The sequence below is a fragment of the Struthio camelus genome, chromosome 10 (genome assembly GCF_040807025.1).
Source record: "Struthio camelus isolate bStrCam1 chromosome 10, bStrCam1.hap1, whole genome shotgun sequence".
In the NCBI taxonomy this organism is placed as follows: Eukaryota; Metazoa; Chordata; class Aves; order Struthioniformes; family Struthionidae; genus Struthio; species Struthio camelus.
Window position 1 is genome coordinate 22,966,954 of NC_090951.1, and position 17,355 is coordinate 22,984,308.

General features: G+C 44.2%; 1 protein-coding gene across 1 annotated transcript in view; it reads right to left on the bottom strand.

The window, feature by feature from the left end:
- The window catches only part of HYDIN (HYDIN axonemal central pair apparatus protein), a 181,490-nt gene that overhangs the window by 135,404 nt on the left and 28,731 nt on the right, over positions 1–17,355 (bottom strand). The window contains exons 7-8 of the mRNA XM_068956343.1: positions 8,158–8,359; positions 4,502–4,685 (exon numbers count right to left, since the gene is read on the bottom strand). Of these exons, the coding sequence (XP_068812444.1) occupies positions 4,502–4,685; positions 8,158–8,359 (386 nt within the window). The remainder of the gene's footprint in view (positions 1–4,501; positions 4,686–8,157; positions 8,360–17,355) is intronic.

The window sequence follows — 17,355 nt, forward strand, 5'->3', positions numbered from 1 at the left end:
CTGGAGCTGGGTCAGTTCTGGCAGGGTATTTATCTGGGTGGGCTCAGATTCTAAAATTTGATCCTGCCTCTTGGCCCAAAACAGCCCAAATTGAACATCAACGTGGTGACCTCTGACTAGACCCAAAAATACATCTTCAGAGACAGCCTGGGAGAACGCTGCAAATTTACATCTCCACACAGTAAAGGAGTGGAAATGAGTCTCCGCAGGCCTTACTCTGACTGGCTAAGTTCCTGATGGGGTGATTTGCTCAACGCTACAGAGACCAGAGTGACTGTTGCAATGTTGCTGGGATCTGTCTGTACCCTGTATAATTCAGTGTGTCCAAAGCTCTAGGCTCCCTAACATATGTCATTTCTTCTTTTAAAACCTAAATAGATGAGAATCTGCACACAACGCCCTTTTGCGGGGGTTGCATTCTTGCCATGCTCCAGGAAGCCGTTCAGTGACGCACCAACATCCTGATAAGGGACATATCTCCATAAACCTGAGGTGCTGCTAGATCCCACAGTGCAATCAGATGATATTTTCTTAAGACACCAGAGGAAACAAGCCTAAGGACTAGCAGTATAACTTGCATTTTCATATACATCCACATGGCTCCCTAGAATAATTCTAATGTAGTATTATTGCTGGAGTCTTGCACTCATGTCCTCTCACAAGCAAACCTGCACCAGTACCTAGTAGACTCAGTCTCTTGAGCTCCTGATAATGAAATCACTGTTCTGCAGGATTTTGTGTATTTGCAGGGAAACTTCTGGCAGTATGTACACAGAAGATTTGCCTGTACTGTCAGTGAACTTGTAAGCCAAATAGCTGGACTCCAAAGGTCAAGGACAAGAAGAAATAATCAATTATATATTATTCTACTATTCCATGACCAAACCAAATTCTGTAAGAAAAGAGATATCTATTCTGGGTCATTTTGGTCTTTTTCCCCATCATTATTGCTATATGTCAGACTATAAAACTAGAAAATATTGTGAGTTATTTCTCCTGGGAAATTAAAATAGGCTGTTGAAGATGATCCTTACATCCCTGCCACCCCATGGGAGAATGAGAACTGCTGGTTAAAAGGATATGCTTCATTACCCATCCTTTAAGGCTAGCTGCTACATGTGTACGAGCCTCGAGCCACCTCAGGAGTGAGCGGTCTGCCTGGGCTGGCATGTTCTCTACAGGACAACAGTTGAGTCAGAGCATGGAAAACAACTGTGGATATTAATCAGGACAGAAATAAAACATACAATGCAGTAAATAAGATATTGCAACACTTCTGGCTTAATGTCAGCCTCAGGCTACAACTGGCAGGTGGCATAAAATAGAGTATGGCTGTATGACGATATAGCACAAAAACCATGCAACTGTTGTACCTTGGCTTTGCTACTGCGTAAAGCAGTGAGATATGGAAGGGGATGGCATGCAGTACAACTGTCAGATCCAGAAGTGATCTCTATGCAAGAGCCTAGCCCTAGATACCTGCAGACCCATCTTCCTTCCCTCAGACTCTAAATACTGAGAGCCTGTAAGTTCTCCACTAGCCTGAGTAAGAAAAAGCTGCTCTTTGGCCTGTTGGCCAAATCCTCTGCTTTGTTTTGCAGAGAGGGAAGGTGAGCCAGAGAAAGGAAATCATTATTCAAAGCATACATAAAGAAAAGACAAAGCTGGCAATGGAAGTACAGAAATGACACCCAAAGCGCATCCTGATAGTTCAGGGTGCTTATCATGAGAAATGCAGCACCAAAGCCAACATCTGCCTGCTTCCATAAATAACTGAAGCCACAATGAGCTATGGGATGGTCCATTGCTCCCCGTGGAGATGGTGTCTTCTGCCAAAAAATGAAGTGCTCTGTAGTAACCTCTTGTTTGGATGGGCATCAATAAGCAAGTGCAATATGCTTATCACTTGGTTCTCCAGCTGAGGTGGAGATTTACAGAAACATAATGTTGTTACTTCTAGCCAAATGAAAAATAGTAGCAGTTTCACAACCTGGAAATCCTGAAGACCACCCCCATCAGCTCAGAGTTAACAGATGACACATAGGAATCACTGCAAGGCAATGACAGGACAGTGATGACTTGTCAAGGACAGTGCAATGGCAGCAAATCCTTGTCTTCCATTTCCGCTGGTGTCCATTTCCAAGGAGTCAGCGCCCAAGCATTTGCAATGTGACTCACAACTGAGCTGTGGTGGGGGGAATGCAGTAAAAAGCAAGGACATTGTCCTGTGGTAGCCACCTGGGCTTCTATCACAGCTGCTTCTGCTGACATAGCATGTCTATTTGCAAAAATAAATTAAACCAAATTTGAGATGCTCTCAGAAAGTCAGAGTTGCATAACAGTCTTTTTCCCACAGGCTTGGAAGGCTGCTCAGAATGTTTATGGTCACATGGTAATTCTGAAATCATTGCCTTTCCTCCTTTTTTGTTACTATTTTCATCAGCAAGTTAACCTTGTACAGACTGAAGTGTTCTGCCGCACCTTCCACAGATAGAAGTACCTGAAAATACTGACAGATCTGCAGGTCTCATCTAGTGGTCCACTTCCACAGCAAAGCTTCTGTTCAAACCTTGCAAAGCTACCCTGCCCAGAGAAAGTTTCCAGGACTACCATCCTCCATCTGCTTCCTAACGTCTGGAAGCAATTCATTCTGAGAATTTTTCTGACTTGGTTAACAGTAACACATCCTTCCTCCAGTCGCTTGTTAGAAGAGTTTATTTCTATACGGTGCTCTCAGAAGTCACGGGTGACAGGCAGTAAGCAGAGAGTAGCCACTACCTTCAGCCAGGTTTGGCCCCCAGCTTCGAGGGCTTCCTCCGCAGATTTACATGGCAATGTAAGAAGGATGTCTGCCAAGAAGGTTACAGGGTCATCACTGGAGGGGAGGTTATGGAAGGTGGGGACAGTTAGTTTTTAGATAAGTATTTTTTCCTTTTTTATCAAATACGTAATCAGCTGATGTAAAGGCAATGATAGGCCACAGGGAGAAAAAGATATGAACAGAAATGTGGATGTGAAGTTGGAAACTTGATAAGGTTGGACAAGACAGAAAGGGAGAGACTCATGTAGGAGTTCACTTACATTCAATCCTGGAACAAACTGTGTATCATTAACATAGCCAGTTAGGAAAGATTTCCACTCAATACTTGAGGCCTGGCTATGTTTTATGTCCATACATGATGATGCAGAGTACCAGGACTCAATAGAGTGGGCAGTCAGGTCTCTGGAAACCAGTCATCTTAATGCATTTCAGGAGCAGGTTAAGCTGTCTGCGTAGACATAGTCTGACTGTGCTGAAGCAGAAGCCCTGGGATACGCTCCAGACACTTCCCCAGTGCAGCACAGGAGGCTGTTAACACTCAGCTGACCAGTTCCCAATCTCTGCAATGTTTCTACCGACCTTACCAAGCTGCTGTCAGCTACAATGATGTGAAACTGCAGTAGTTCTGCGGACAACCGTGGCTCCCTTAACCATGTACAGGCTGTGGGAGTAACCAAGAGGACCTGTCCCCCCCTTCCTTGGAAAGATTTAGTCTCACCTATTTTAAAAGAAAGATGTTGGACTTCATATTAGAGTTTACTCCAAAGATGAGAAGAGATTTCACATGGCTCAAAGACAGCAGGAGTTTTGTTTCAGAGCACGTAAATACACAGAATCAGAGCTTTGGTTAACTGGAGGATGTGGGTTTTGTTTGTGTAAACAGAAAAGCATGATTTTTTTCCATAAGCAAACACAGTAGAACTCAAGACACCTACAGACCTCCCAGGCTTGTGTCTAGGCTCACAGACGACACTGGAAAAGAGATTCAGATGATGTGCAAGTCCAGGTTACGTGAAAATTGGTATTTCCATGATTAAACCTAGGCTGAAGTTGGCCTCTTTCCCACAAAGGACCATTTTGCTTTGGAGTCAATACATGAAATGACGGCGCTTTAATCTCTTTTGTTAATCTTCATCGAGCATATGCAAGGTGTGTCCAAACCAGTACCTCCCTGAACAATGCCAACTTCAAGCAAAATTCATACGAGTGCATGAATGAAAGGAGCTCATACTTAGAAAACAATAGCTAACTTCAAGTGGCATAATGCTGCTATCTTGCTTTTACAGAGATCTTCTAAATCACAAGGGTGAAAAGAGTAATTTCTCTTTTCTCCATTGCGCAGTAGGGAAAGTGAGGTACAGTGAGCCAAAGTGACTTACCTGAGATCATACATCAGGCCAGAGACACAACTGAACTGGCTGCCAGTGATGTGCTCCAGCCATCACTGTAGCCATGCTGCCTACAAGCAACTAATTCACAGCTCTTGCAATAGCTTAGCTTTAGGCTGGTTCTCACTGCCTCTTGGGAGTCCACAGTTCAGAAAAGCTTTTTGCAACAAGCTCTCCCAACCTCGCGAGGAACCTAGAGTTCACTCAACACATCAAACCAGCTGATGCAGTGATCTGCCAAGCGACCTCATTCAGGGAGGAGGAGGAAAGAAGGTTCTCAGCTATAGCTTACCACTGGCTCAATGCTGAAGATGTCATCAGAGAAAAGCATGGAGTCTCCTTTCACCTTTGCCTGGTGGCTCTGGAAGGTGCGGGAGAGAACGGAAAGGCGTTCTCGGAGAGTGGGGTCCATATTGCACTCCTTGAGAAAGCGATCAGTCTCATCCTCTTCCTGGCTCTGCAGTTTGCAACACAGCCTGAAGCCACAGGGAGAGATAAACCAAGCAGATAATTTGATAAGCAACATATTTCCAGAGGCTGTCATGTAAGTGCAGGGGCAGCAACACGCTCAGAGGGGAAGAGCAGGCAGCAGCAGCACAGCAAGGGGCTTACCCAAAGCCAAGGGGGTCCCAAATTAATTAGGTTATTGGTAGTTGTTCACTGGCACGGCAGGTAATTTTACTTCATGCTCGCAAGCTGAGAAGAGGTTTTTTGAAAGCTAACAGCCCTCAAAAGAGCAGGAAAGTTCCTCCTGACTCAAAGCCACTGCCACAGCTCATGGGAAGTCCAACAACCACCTCATCTGACTTTTCCTACCCACAGAGCTGCACTTGGGAGCCAGATAACAGGAAGATCAAGTTTTACTGACAGGAAACTACCGCAGCACTCATCAGAAAGGGGAGGAGGCAGGATTTCATCTGTGATTTACTGCATCAGTCTTTTCTCTTCCCTTTTGAGCTTACAGTGATAAGCACACAATATCTGCTTCCCATTCCCTATGCTGCCTTCCACCAGAGGATCCCAGAGCACTTCTAAACCAAACAAACAAACTGAGGCATCACCTTACCTTGAAGTTGATAGTATCATAAGCATAAAAACAGAGGCCCTGAGAAAGGGAGGGTCTTTTTCCAGCATCACCCAAAAAAGAAGTCAGGACAAGCACATCCGAGTCCCAACTCCTAGGTCTAGCCTTGAACAACCTGACTTTTTTTCTCTTCTGGGCTTTCTCTGGAGAACTCAATCTCTCCCTTAGTTGGCAATCAGAGCAGAAACCATTTTCTAGCACTTAAGACATTGTGCCTGAAAGACAGGGAGGGCTTCTACAGAGCAGTTGCTTCCTAGCTGGATTATTGCTGTCACCTCTTCATATTCCAGTCCTCTGGCTACGAAGAACCAGTAGGTGACAATTCTAGGGGAACAAGCAGAGGGCTCCATATGTAGCAAACTGAGACAATGTAGTATAAATAGAAGGATAATCATCACCCAGCTAAATTCAAATGCAATTAGAAAGGAAGTACAGTCAAGGCCACTACTAGCTGCACACAGACAGAGCCTCAGGCAACTGCTGCCACCAGTGCCAAAAATACTTTGGTGAGCTCTCTGTACAGTTCAATAGGAAACGTCTCTCTGTGGCTGACCTACAATGCTACGGATAGGGAGCGGTTCCAGGCACTAAGATCAGCAGCCATGAACTGAACCTCCATCAATGGGCAATAATTCCACCATTATACCCCAGAACGTCCTGCAGGATGGAGACAGAGCAGATCCCAGCTAGTCCTTCTAATGGTCCAGGGTATACTGGTTGATAACCCAGTGCTGGGTCTTGCACCATCTTTGCTGCTTCCTCTACCTGAGGCCTAAAGAGCTTCTCTACTAACAGCTCATTCCTTGATTGTAGCCAAACTGTGCAAAATTCATGCTTACTAGGCATGGGCTCAGAGCATGCTGACACTGCCCAGAAATCCCCGTGACAACCCTGAAGTTGATAGATCAGTGCCGGGGTTTACAGCTCAACCTGTGGAGTGCCATCTGAGTTCAAGACTGTTCTTAGCAGAGACAAGTTGTTGAACATCTCCGAGCATCCAACCCTGTGTGCCTAATCCAACTCCTCATGCATTTACAGATGCTTCTTTATCCCATCTATTGGCCCATGGATCCTCCACAAGAACCTCTCTGAAGAAGCCTACCCTTTGAGACTGGGTGAGCACCTGGCAAGGCAAAGAAGCAGGAACAGGGGTACAGGAATGAAGATGCAGCTAGATTTCTGGCTTCTATAGTTTTGAATCCAACTGAGTCAGGCTGGACGGCTCCAATAAGAGCTCAAACTGGCCTTGATGCCATCACTGCTATACTCTTAATTTGAAGAAGCTGCTGTCTCTTAGGGACTCAAGCACATGCCTCATGAATGGATGTAACTAGTACCTGACAGAGGCTCAAAGCTTTAAGTACCTTGCAGGGCTGGGATTTCTCCACAGGTCACAGCACTTAATTTTGTAAGGCCCCTATATTCACCTTCCGGAACGGACAACCTCAGCAAGCAGGGGCATATGTTACTGTGTGTGTAAGAAGGGCAAAGGCTGAGTACTGGCCTTTGAGCTATGACCATGCCTAAGACTTGCCACAAGGAAAAGGAACATCCTGGCCAGATGGCCAGAGTCCAGAACAGAAATTAGTACAAGACCAAATGTAATGGGGGGGGGGGGGGGGAAGGTTGATGTCCACTGTGGGGAAACCTGGCTGCTTCTGGGGGAAAAAAGGATCACTCAGGGCCCAGTCTGAGATAGGCAGGTAGGAAGAGATGGTAAAGGAATGGTTCAGGGAATTACCAAGAGAAGGTCATGAGATTTTCCTCTAACAGTCTGAGCTTGCACAGAAGTCACACTGTGTAATTAAAAATAGAGAACAGTGGAAAACTAGTTTTGGCCTTCAAGGCATCACTGACCTAATTATGTTGAACTTTATTTGCTCAGAAACCCTTAAAAAGGGCTCCAGTTTAAGGCAGTTTCCTGATCAGCTGTGGGTTCAGTGCATAACCTCTATAAACCCTGGACTCATCCAAGTTTGAAGAGTCACACAAGAATTCCTAAATCACCCAAGCTTTTAAATACAATTTCCAATTCATCCTCAAGTTACAAGTGTTTCTCTGCTGCCTGAAATGGGAATTTCAAAGCTTCATTGAAGAACATCCTTAAAAAACTTTCCCAGCCCTTGGCCCTTTCAGTATTACTATTTTTAGCTGCCCCATGGCTGTGTTAGCACCTCTCACTGCCATGAAGACACAAGGAGCTGAAGCCCAGGTACTCTTCCAGTCTTGTGCTGTCCTATCTTATCTTCCCCCAAAGAAGAGTCCCTCTTCCACCTCTGAACTCTCTTCAGACTCCAGAGAAAGGCAGAAATACCACATGTGCTAGAAACCTGGATAGCGCAAGTCAATTGGACATCCTACAGCAGGACTGCCCAAGCTTTCTGGGCCAATTAAGCACTCACTACCCTCCATATCTACTGGATGCGTGCCTGCCATCTTACCATGAAAGCTGAAACTCACTACATTGGTAGCATAACTATTATGATATTCAACAACTATGTTAAATGCTACTACTTAATGTAGTCCCAGGTAACAACTGCTGACACTTTCTTCAGCCTCACAGACCCTCTGTAGCTCAAGGATCTATGAACCTCAGTGGTCCATGCTCCCATAAAACATGAGTTTGCCACCTGAAAAAGCCAGTTATTGCAACCAAACTTATTATCCCCAGCCAGAAGAACTGGAAATAGAAAGTGCTGAGCTCCATTACCCTGGAGTTCAGCATATCACACCCTGAAGCCTTGGATGGTTAGAGTAATAGGTTATTTGTTCAAAACCATTCTAAAGCACAAACACCCCTTTGAGGCCATAAATTAGTTTTACCCATGGCAGAGTATCATACTGAAATGAATCTTTAGATGAACCTCATTTTCTGATGATCCTCCTCTTCCTGAGTAGCAAAAGCCTTCCACTGGAAGTGGGCTATGATTTCACTCCTATTGTGAATGACCACAGCTCTGTGGTTTGCCAACATGAGGTAGGTCTTCTCAATAACCAAGGAGTTCTTATCCAGCCTGATGTTAACATCTACAGCAGCTCCATAAAGGCTTGTGTGAATATCTTCACCTGAAACAAAGGAAAGGACAGTCTTTGCTCAGCACATTTGTTGCTGAAAGCACAAGGAACAGAAAAAAGCAACAGAAGAAACGTTTAGAACTTTTTGTGGAATTGCTGATCCAGCTAATCAGAATGTTTATCAAATCCTGATCGATACCCTGTGTACAACAGGAGGATGTCCTGGACAGCACCTTAGTTCTGGATGTACTTCTAGAGATTTATTCCCCAAGGTCAGTATTTACAGTGAGATTTTCAGACGTGTTCAGGTGGTCTTTGGGCTGCAGGGAATTCTGCATCTAACTCATTCAGGTGCTTCTGAGGAGTCCCACCTCAGTCACTGCTTGCCCAGGGTATCTCCTGCAGGCTTTACCACAGCAAAGCTAACCAGTATTGTGTCGCTCCTCCCCAGGACCTTTCTGCTGACAAGCAAAGATGCTGGGAAGGATGTGGCAGGAAAAAGGGGAGTTCAGAGGAACATGTGAAGTGACAACCCAAAGAAAACATGGTGGGACACAGAACAGAACTCCACTACGTTACCAAAACAACGCCATCTCCTCATTTGCTGTGGTTTTGTAGGGATGCACGAAAGTGATGTTACTTGGACAGGGCCCACACCAACCTGCCCATTACAGTCCTGCAAGCCCATTTCTTTGGCTTTCATGCTCTTGCCTATGCCCAAGCATGCAAGTTTACATTGAGTATTCCCAAACTATTCAATGACCAGAGTAAGGTCATGTTTGCTTTCCACCTCCATCCCAACTGTGAGGGGGACAGAGAACCCATGGCTGTGCACATCAGCTGATACATGATTCCAGCCTCGATGGAGTACCTGCCAGCATTTCACCCTGCAAAGACTCCCACCACAGACTGCCCCATTTCCAGAGCTTTCAAAGCTTCATACTCCCCAGTTAAGTAACTCCTGGGGTTCATCTGAGCTCAAACTTCAGTACCAAGCCTATGCATCCTCCACTCTTCCCATTGCATGTTATGGTTTTCCAGGTGAGATGCAAACAGTGAACAATAGACATTCTTTGGGGAAGGTCAGGGCCATTCCGACTCTCTCCAGAAATGGTATTTCTCAGGAGAATTGCCCAAAGCCTCAGAGACAGGCCCAAGCAACAAGTGCAGCAGTCAGGCCATATGCAGCAAAGGGGGATTCTTCTCCGCACCACACAGGTAACAGCAACTAAGCCAGTGGGTGGACTTGAAACAGCTACTGCACAGCAACACACGGAGAGGGTATGAGTGCTGGATGGACTCCTTAAACCCTAAGGCAGCCACAACACAGAAGAATGGCATTGATTCTGGAAAAGAGACCCTCTCCAACAGAACTAGGGAATGAAGTCAGGCTCATCTTCACAGGAGGGGATCTCTGCAGTCATTCATCCTTGCATGTGTGTCATTTGGAGCAGTTTGCCTTCCCAGAGTCACCCTGCCTCCGAGTCACCCTTTGCACTCCGAGGCTCTTCAACAGGCAGTCTAAAAGTTTAGGCTACTAAACAGCTGGACAACTTGACAAGGGGTAGCAAAATGACTACCAAACAAACAAATAGAGATTAAAATAGCTTCTACGTGTTGTGATGCCCTCCTGGAATACAGGCCGAAACTAAGATCAGTCCTACTTTTGCCCTACAGCTCATGCATGTTATCACCCAGGCCTCAGTGAGTGGAGAATTCAGGCTTCATGCTTAAACAGCCCTTACTTTCCCCACTCTCAAGAGTCTGCAATGGTGAGAATTTAGGCTCAGAGATGAGTTTACAGTGCCAGAAAACCAGCAATATTTCCAGTGGCTTAAGAATCTGTTTTCTATAACAAGCAGCTCAGCACATAAAAATATAAGTGACATCCAGAAGAGTCTTAGCGGTGAGCTCAGCGCTTTGGAAGTATTGCACTTTCCCCCCGCCACTGAACACTTAGGGCATGTCGTCAAGTAAAGGAACCCAAGAAATGAGTGAAGAAGGGTATTGAGCTTTGAGGTTCATGGAAACAGGAGCTAGGACTCTGGTCAAAAAGGTAAGCAATATTAGGAACTATTAGCGGTGGTCTCTTTACTTCATAAAATGATGACTACCCAACTGACAATCTGTGGCCACACGTATCCTGAAATAGTGGGTATAGCTCTGACCTGCAGATCTCAAAAAAGTAGAAGAATTTGAAAAGACAGAAGGGCAGAAAGAAAGATTCAAGTACGGAGCAGCTTCTATATGAAAAGAGATTGGCTAGGATTCCTCAACCTAGAAAACATATAGTCAACGGGGAGATAGATGAGAGAAGTCTGTAAAAGCATGAATAGCCTGGAAAATGTGCATAAGGAAAAATTTTTCATCATCTCATCATAAGACAGGAACCGGAGGGGCTAAAATAATGTTATCAGTCAAATTACTTTTTAAAAGGAAGTACTTTCTCAGGCAGCACTCATTCCCTTGGAAAATACTGCCACAGGATGCTGTTGAGGCTAACAGTTATAAATCCAAAGAGCAACTGGACAAGTTCTTGGAAGATAAAGCCATTAAAAGATATTAAACAAAGATGAGAATAAAGCCTCCAGCACAGAAAACTGCTAACTCTTGAATCCATGGGGGATAAAGAATATGCACTGCCTCTTTTTATACGTGTTGCTAAGCATCCCCTACTGCTACTCTGGCAGGCAGGAGCTGGAGACACAGTCGCTCTACAGTCTTAAGCCCGTGCCTGTACAGAGCTCAGACCTAGCTGCAAGCACTGAGGAATCTTCCAAAGGCTGGAAGGTTTGTAGGAGCACCTTCTCTACTACAAACGGAAGGGAAGCATTTGGCATCATGCTGGAGGTATAAATCCACAAATTGCTCAGCACACTATAGTGTGCACAGATGCCAGTAAGTCAGGAGGAAGCCACAGATCTGTCTGCTAGGCAGATGAACTGACACAGAGTCTAGCCGTCAGGGTTGGCCAAGGGCAGCTGCATACTTCATGTCTTGGGCACCAAACTAGATGTGACATTTCATTTAAGACTTTTTTTTACTTATATATTAAACAACCAAATCTCTGTACTGTAACAGTGATGTAGTGCTAGGAATTTCACTTGACAGGGTAATGTCCATGGAATGCAGTTTGAGATGCTGTGCTGCCATGAAAGCACATTTACTGAATTTAGACAAATCCGCCCTGTCATTATTTACACCACACAGCCTTATTATAGGCTGTCAATTCTCTCACTCTTAAAGGCTTCTGATACGTTTCCTACAGAGAGCAGAATGCAGCTTGCTCTGCAGCCTGAATGCAGCAATGCCCAAACTTGAAATCAAAAGAGACTTTTCATATAGTGCTCTGGTTTGTGCACTCCTGAAAGACACTCTCTGACACAGCAGAAACACCACTAGTTTTATTCCAACATCTTTCTGCATGACTATGGACACAGATGTCTTAGCGTATCATGACATTTTACTATCTTAAGCAGCGCAGTATTCAGTCATCCTTCCTGGGGCCTATTCTGTAGGAAAACAGACAGAAAAGGAAATAACAGAAATACTAAAATCTTTCAGAATTCTTCTAATACTACAGGAAACAGTCTTTGCAATGCAAGAGGGAATAGTTTTTAGAGCATCACAAGTTATCCTTAAATAGAAAGGTAAATTTTGCTTAACCTGAAAGCATAGCTCAATCAATGGATGAGCAAACCCTTGAACAAGATTTCAAAATGAATTTTGGGTTTAAAGAATACTTTTCTAGTAATTAACAGCTAGTACTTCCCTTCACTGATTACTACTTTAAATATTAGGAGATTGGTAGCCAGATTAGACTGAATAGAAACAAAACAGCACCCTGTTGCATCTCATCTTCACTGATAGGTATTCTTCCCTTGCTCGTATCACTTCTTTTGCTGAGGTTTGTTTTTTAAATCTTTTAGGAGAGGACCATGGGCAAATCTGGAAAGTTTGGGTAGCATGGAAAGCCAGTTACAATTTCATTTGTCCAGCCTGTCAGAAGACTGTCTTACTCATTTCTTCTACAAATGCAGCTGAAGAGACCTAGGTAAGCTAAAGTCCTACTGTTTTTTCCACTAGAAATATAAGAAAGAAATGAAGGCAGAGCTCTTCACTCAAAGAATGTTATTGTACCTCCATATCAATCTGGGTTTGATAATTCTATGGCTTCTGTTACTATCATACCCCAGACCGCCTCACCACTGCCTGTGCATTCTCATTTTTCAATGACCTGCAAAGTAGTGCTCAGTGCAGAACTGAGTCACTTCACTAGTCTAAGTGATCTCTTAGAAGTTACAGAAGTCATCTATGACACAGCAAGAGCTGGATCCAGCCCTCCCCACCATATGCTTCTCAGTGTGCTTCCCCCAGAACTACCACTAGATCACAGGCAGGAGCATTGCTTTTTGCTGTTTTGCTGTCAGGGAAGTGAACGGCATCATTTACAAGGTGCAAAGGGTCTCTGCCGGCCTGAGAAAAGGCCATCTGTCAGCTCCCATGCTTGTACTTCCAGCACCAGAGCAGAACGCAAAGCGGCAGCAATTCTGCAGGCAGGTCATTAAGTGCTTCTCTGAGCCTGCGTCCATGAACTACCTTCAGACATTGCTAGATCACTGCCTTATTTACTCCAGCCCTCAAGAGCAGCTTGGTTATAGCCTCATCACTAAATAACTGCTGATGAAAAGAGTACTCCTAAGAAATCATTCCTGGGCCAAAACAAAGATCAGAACATCCTTATCAGTACTACTTCTGTATCAATTATTGCTTTAACAGCCAGAAGTCCCAGGCATGGGCCAAGCCTCAGCAAAGCACACACTGAGCCCATACAGCACGTCACAAAAAGGCTCCATCCTAAAGACATGACAAGAACCACGAGATAAAAGACAATAGAAGGGGACAGACAGGGAGACAGGAAGTAGTGGCAAGTCAGCACAGGTCTATGTGACAAGCTGCAGGCTCTTAAGACCGCTCTTTCACACGTTAATAATCATTTCATTTACAAATCATGTAAAATAGACTCCTCAGTGACAATTTTTCTGTAATGGAACACCCAAAGTATTACCCATTACCTCCTCTGCGCCCTGCTTAGGGATACCTGTTTGTCTGTTATCGGATGAAACGTTCAGGCACAGGAATTACCGGAGCCGGCAAAGAGGCTTTGTTCTGCCCAGCGCGAAGGAATCTCACAGAATACATTGAAGAAAAGCACAATGAAACCAAAGGATGATAAAAGACAGTGCTGCAACATATCCAAGATGCTTCAGACTATTTTTAATCATTCTTGCTACTACAAGAATGGTAAGCTGGGGTACCAACTGGCTCAAACATTGTTTTTGGCCCAGAGGGAAAACAGCACAGTAACTTCCACAATGCATGCACAATATAACATTTAATAAATCAGTCACCCCTCAAGCTGCTCTTATGCTTCTCAGCAGGTACCGATTGATCCACAAGGAAGAGGCTAACACATGGTCAGTTCTGCCCTGAAAAGCATCCAGAGTTAATAACACTTAATATAGTTGTGATTTCCACTGATGACAGGTTAAACAAGCTATAGTCAAGGATGACCTACAATAAAAGATGAAAATCACATTCTTCAAGAAATCTTTCATGTGATGAAGACTGGGGATGTAGAGTGACATAGAAGTCCCAGTTTCTGTGGATATCTGGGGGATGAATGAAACTGTCAAAAGGAGAATTCAGCTTCCAAATAACCCTCGCTGTAAAGGCAACCCAGTCTGTGTTTATGCAGTCAAGCCAATGAGTTGTGTTATCAAGGTTTTGGGGGGGGGGGGGGGGAAGAGGGGTGGTTCTGTAGTTGCAGAGCTATAGAGTTGTGCCAAAATCTGAAATCGAGCACAAACTTAGGTTCCCTTCACCTGACCTCCAAGTGACAGACCATCTGTCTTGAAATATAAGGTCCTGGAGAGGGGCAGAGGTCTTAATCCGTCTGTGACAAGGAGAACAAAAACAGCATAAAAATTATTACTGCAAGTAGTTCTAGGAAAGGGGAGCAAACACAGGAAGCATTTGTTAACTACTTGCTGATTGATGTAAACTATCACTTTGGAGACCAGATGCACTCCAAGTATCGTATTGATTAGGACTATAAAAGCCCATAACCAGTCTGTTGCATAAAGGATTAGTCCCCCATTCTTGGCCTCTTGCAGTGCTGCCACTATTAAGATGCAGCAAAGACAAAATATAATTGCAGTTACTCCTATTTACATCATACTTATCTGCAATGTAGGCCTCCCTCCACTCACCTACATCTCAATTACTTTCAAGCAGACATACAAGAATAAAAAGAAAAAAAAAAACAGATATAGAAATCTGTCATGCTCCTGGGAATTCTTACCAACGAAGGAAGAAATATGCACTCACCACCTACAGCATGAAGAAAAATCCCTCAGTAAAGTTTTAAAGCACCTTTCAAATATAATTCAACAAAAAGCTAGAGAACCCTCCTAACATAAGAGCTGAAAGTGTCATAGGAGTCTGGCTTACAACTTAGGACAACACAGGAAACAAGATCCTCTTTGAAAACTTACAGAAAAAACACATTTTTAAACATGCCAGCACTGAACACAAACTAAGAAAAAAAAGTGCATCAGTTAGTGCACTCCAGTGAAACTTCAGAGTCAAAAGAAATTGCTGCTTAGGAATCAGATTTTCCGACTCTTCAACACTTGTAAGAAGCTCCTGTAAATCTGCCTGGTATTGAAGGAATCCAAAATTGCATTAAGATAAATAACTATAGACTTCAGTATCAACCCACACACACAGCTGTGACCATCAGAAGCTCAGAGTCCATCACTAAGTTTAGCTTGATGGTAACTTTTAGACTACTCGCAATGAACTGGCAATCCCATTGCTTCTCATGGCCAATACAGCAGTGCCCATTCCTATAACCAGCAGCAGAGGACCTCCTGCATCAGGAGCCATGTGACACTGACTTCTGCAGGTGATTCCCGTGACCTCCTGATTTCCACCCTCTCCACTGTGCCTGCAGTCAGGAGCCCAAAGTTCACACGTTTCTCACTCAGAGGGAACCGATAGACACAGCCCCTTTCAGGCTGCAGGTGTTACCTTGGCTTTTCATAATGGACAACTGCTATTGCTGGTATGGACAGACCAAAGCGAAAGGGCTTTTGAAACCCCTTTCAAGGACATGACCAAGTGTAGAATAGCAGCATAAAGTATCAAGGCTATCAAGAATATCTCAGTGTCAAAAAAATCTGTCTTAAGATCTCTAAATCTTGCAAAGCAAATGCTGCAATTTCTCTCCAGCTCCTCTGATAAATAGTTCATAAGGGGCCCAGTTGCAGACTGACTGACATCAAGATCAGAAAGCGATTGTGCCAATCCCATTCTGGTCTCCTGCACAGCATAGGGATCACTCAGATAAACATCTAAAGTGGTTGTGAATTTGCTCAGGAAAGTACTGAGCCCTTCTTCCATTCTTGCTGAAGTCACTACAAATTGAGAGCACTCACCAACTTGTTTGACTGGCTTGAGTGATTTCAGGGACATAAAATGCAACACAGCAAGGGCTCAGTCTGTTAAACGCTATTGCCTATTCACATCCATCAACAGATTCCAAAAAAAGAGTACCATGTCAAATAGGCAAGGCAAGACTAAAGCTCAGTCTAGCAACTAAATCAATAGGATTTTCATTTTGTTTTCAAATAAGTTCCTGGAAGCCATTGATTGCGGTACCAGCCTTGCAAGACAGATGACAAAGGCCCTTGGTAGGAAGAAGATTCTTAAAGGAAGCAGAAGAGACATGCAAAGGTGTTTGTATTCTCCGAAGTCTACGCAATAACACAGGGGAATTTCACAGCAAGGCAGTGCTTTTTTTTTTTTTCCAGATGCTTTATTCTGGGTAGCTACGACGTTCAGAGGCACACCCAGGCTACATTCACTTTTTTAGCCACAAACAGCAATGAAAAAAGGCAGCTGGGGTTTAACGAGTTTTCTGCACACATACAGTGATCGCTAACACACCGTCAAGCTCCTGCATAGGTGGCCTCATTTACTGAACTAGGCAGATTAAGCCAGCACAGGTTAAAAAAAATACGCTGAAACAAGGGATTCAGCATCCCCAAATGTTTACGGTATTAGCTGGCAACCCCATGCTGATCCATGCTGGAGCTGAACAATCACTTTAAATACTGTTCTCAATTCCCCTTTGCCCATTTGTAATGCAACAGAGTCTCTGCTATAGTTTGTCACTGTGGGTAAACTGCACACGTTTTGCTTCCCCTGCTGCCAGTCAAGCACACTAAGTTCTGTAGTTACCCGTCATCTACACCAAATCCAAATGGCTCTAATATATTATGTCAAACTTGCTGTCATTTTGCAGGAGACTCAAGAGCTCCATGGCAGCTCCTTAATTAGGCATTTTTAAATATGCCTTAATTTTTCCTGTGATCTCATGTCTCATTTTCCCTATTTGAAATTAAATGTCAAAAATGTTTTCTCAAATTGGCAGGTATCACACATGGCTCCATGGGCTTCTGCTGCTGCAATGTAGTGCAGGAAAGGGTCTGTAGGTATGCTGAGAAGGGCAGAGGCATCCCAGGGCAGCAGATCAGAGCACCCCATACAGGGCAGCAGGCCTAGATCCACCTCTGATATCACGGTCTTCTGTGGCCCTGAGTATTGCTGCAACACAAAGTATAAAAGTATAGCTTTTTTTTTTTCTTCTTTCTTTTTTTTTTTAAAAAGGAGAGGGGAAAAAAATCTATTACTCTGTTCCAGGCAAATCAGTATCTATCCTACAAGCAGGAAAAAAGAAAAGATCAGATTCGCAGATCTCTCTCACTCCAGACACTAACACAGGTAACAGCTATAGCAGCAGTCCCACAGAGGTAGAAATCAGTCCAACCGTGTTAACCCTGCAGTACTCAATACTGAAATCCCCTGCAGTGATGTACTAAGCACCTGGCTATCAGTTAACTTTGGGGACTGCCTTTCTCCCTGCAGGGAGCATAGGGACCTGTGAGGCTTCCGACTGACTACGAGTGGAGATTAGGGCA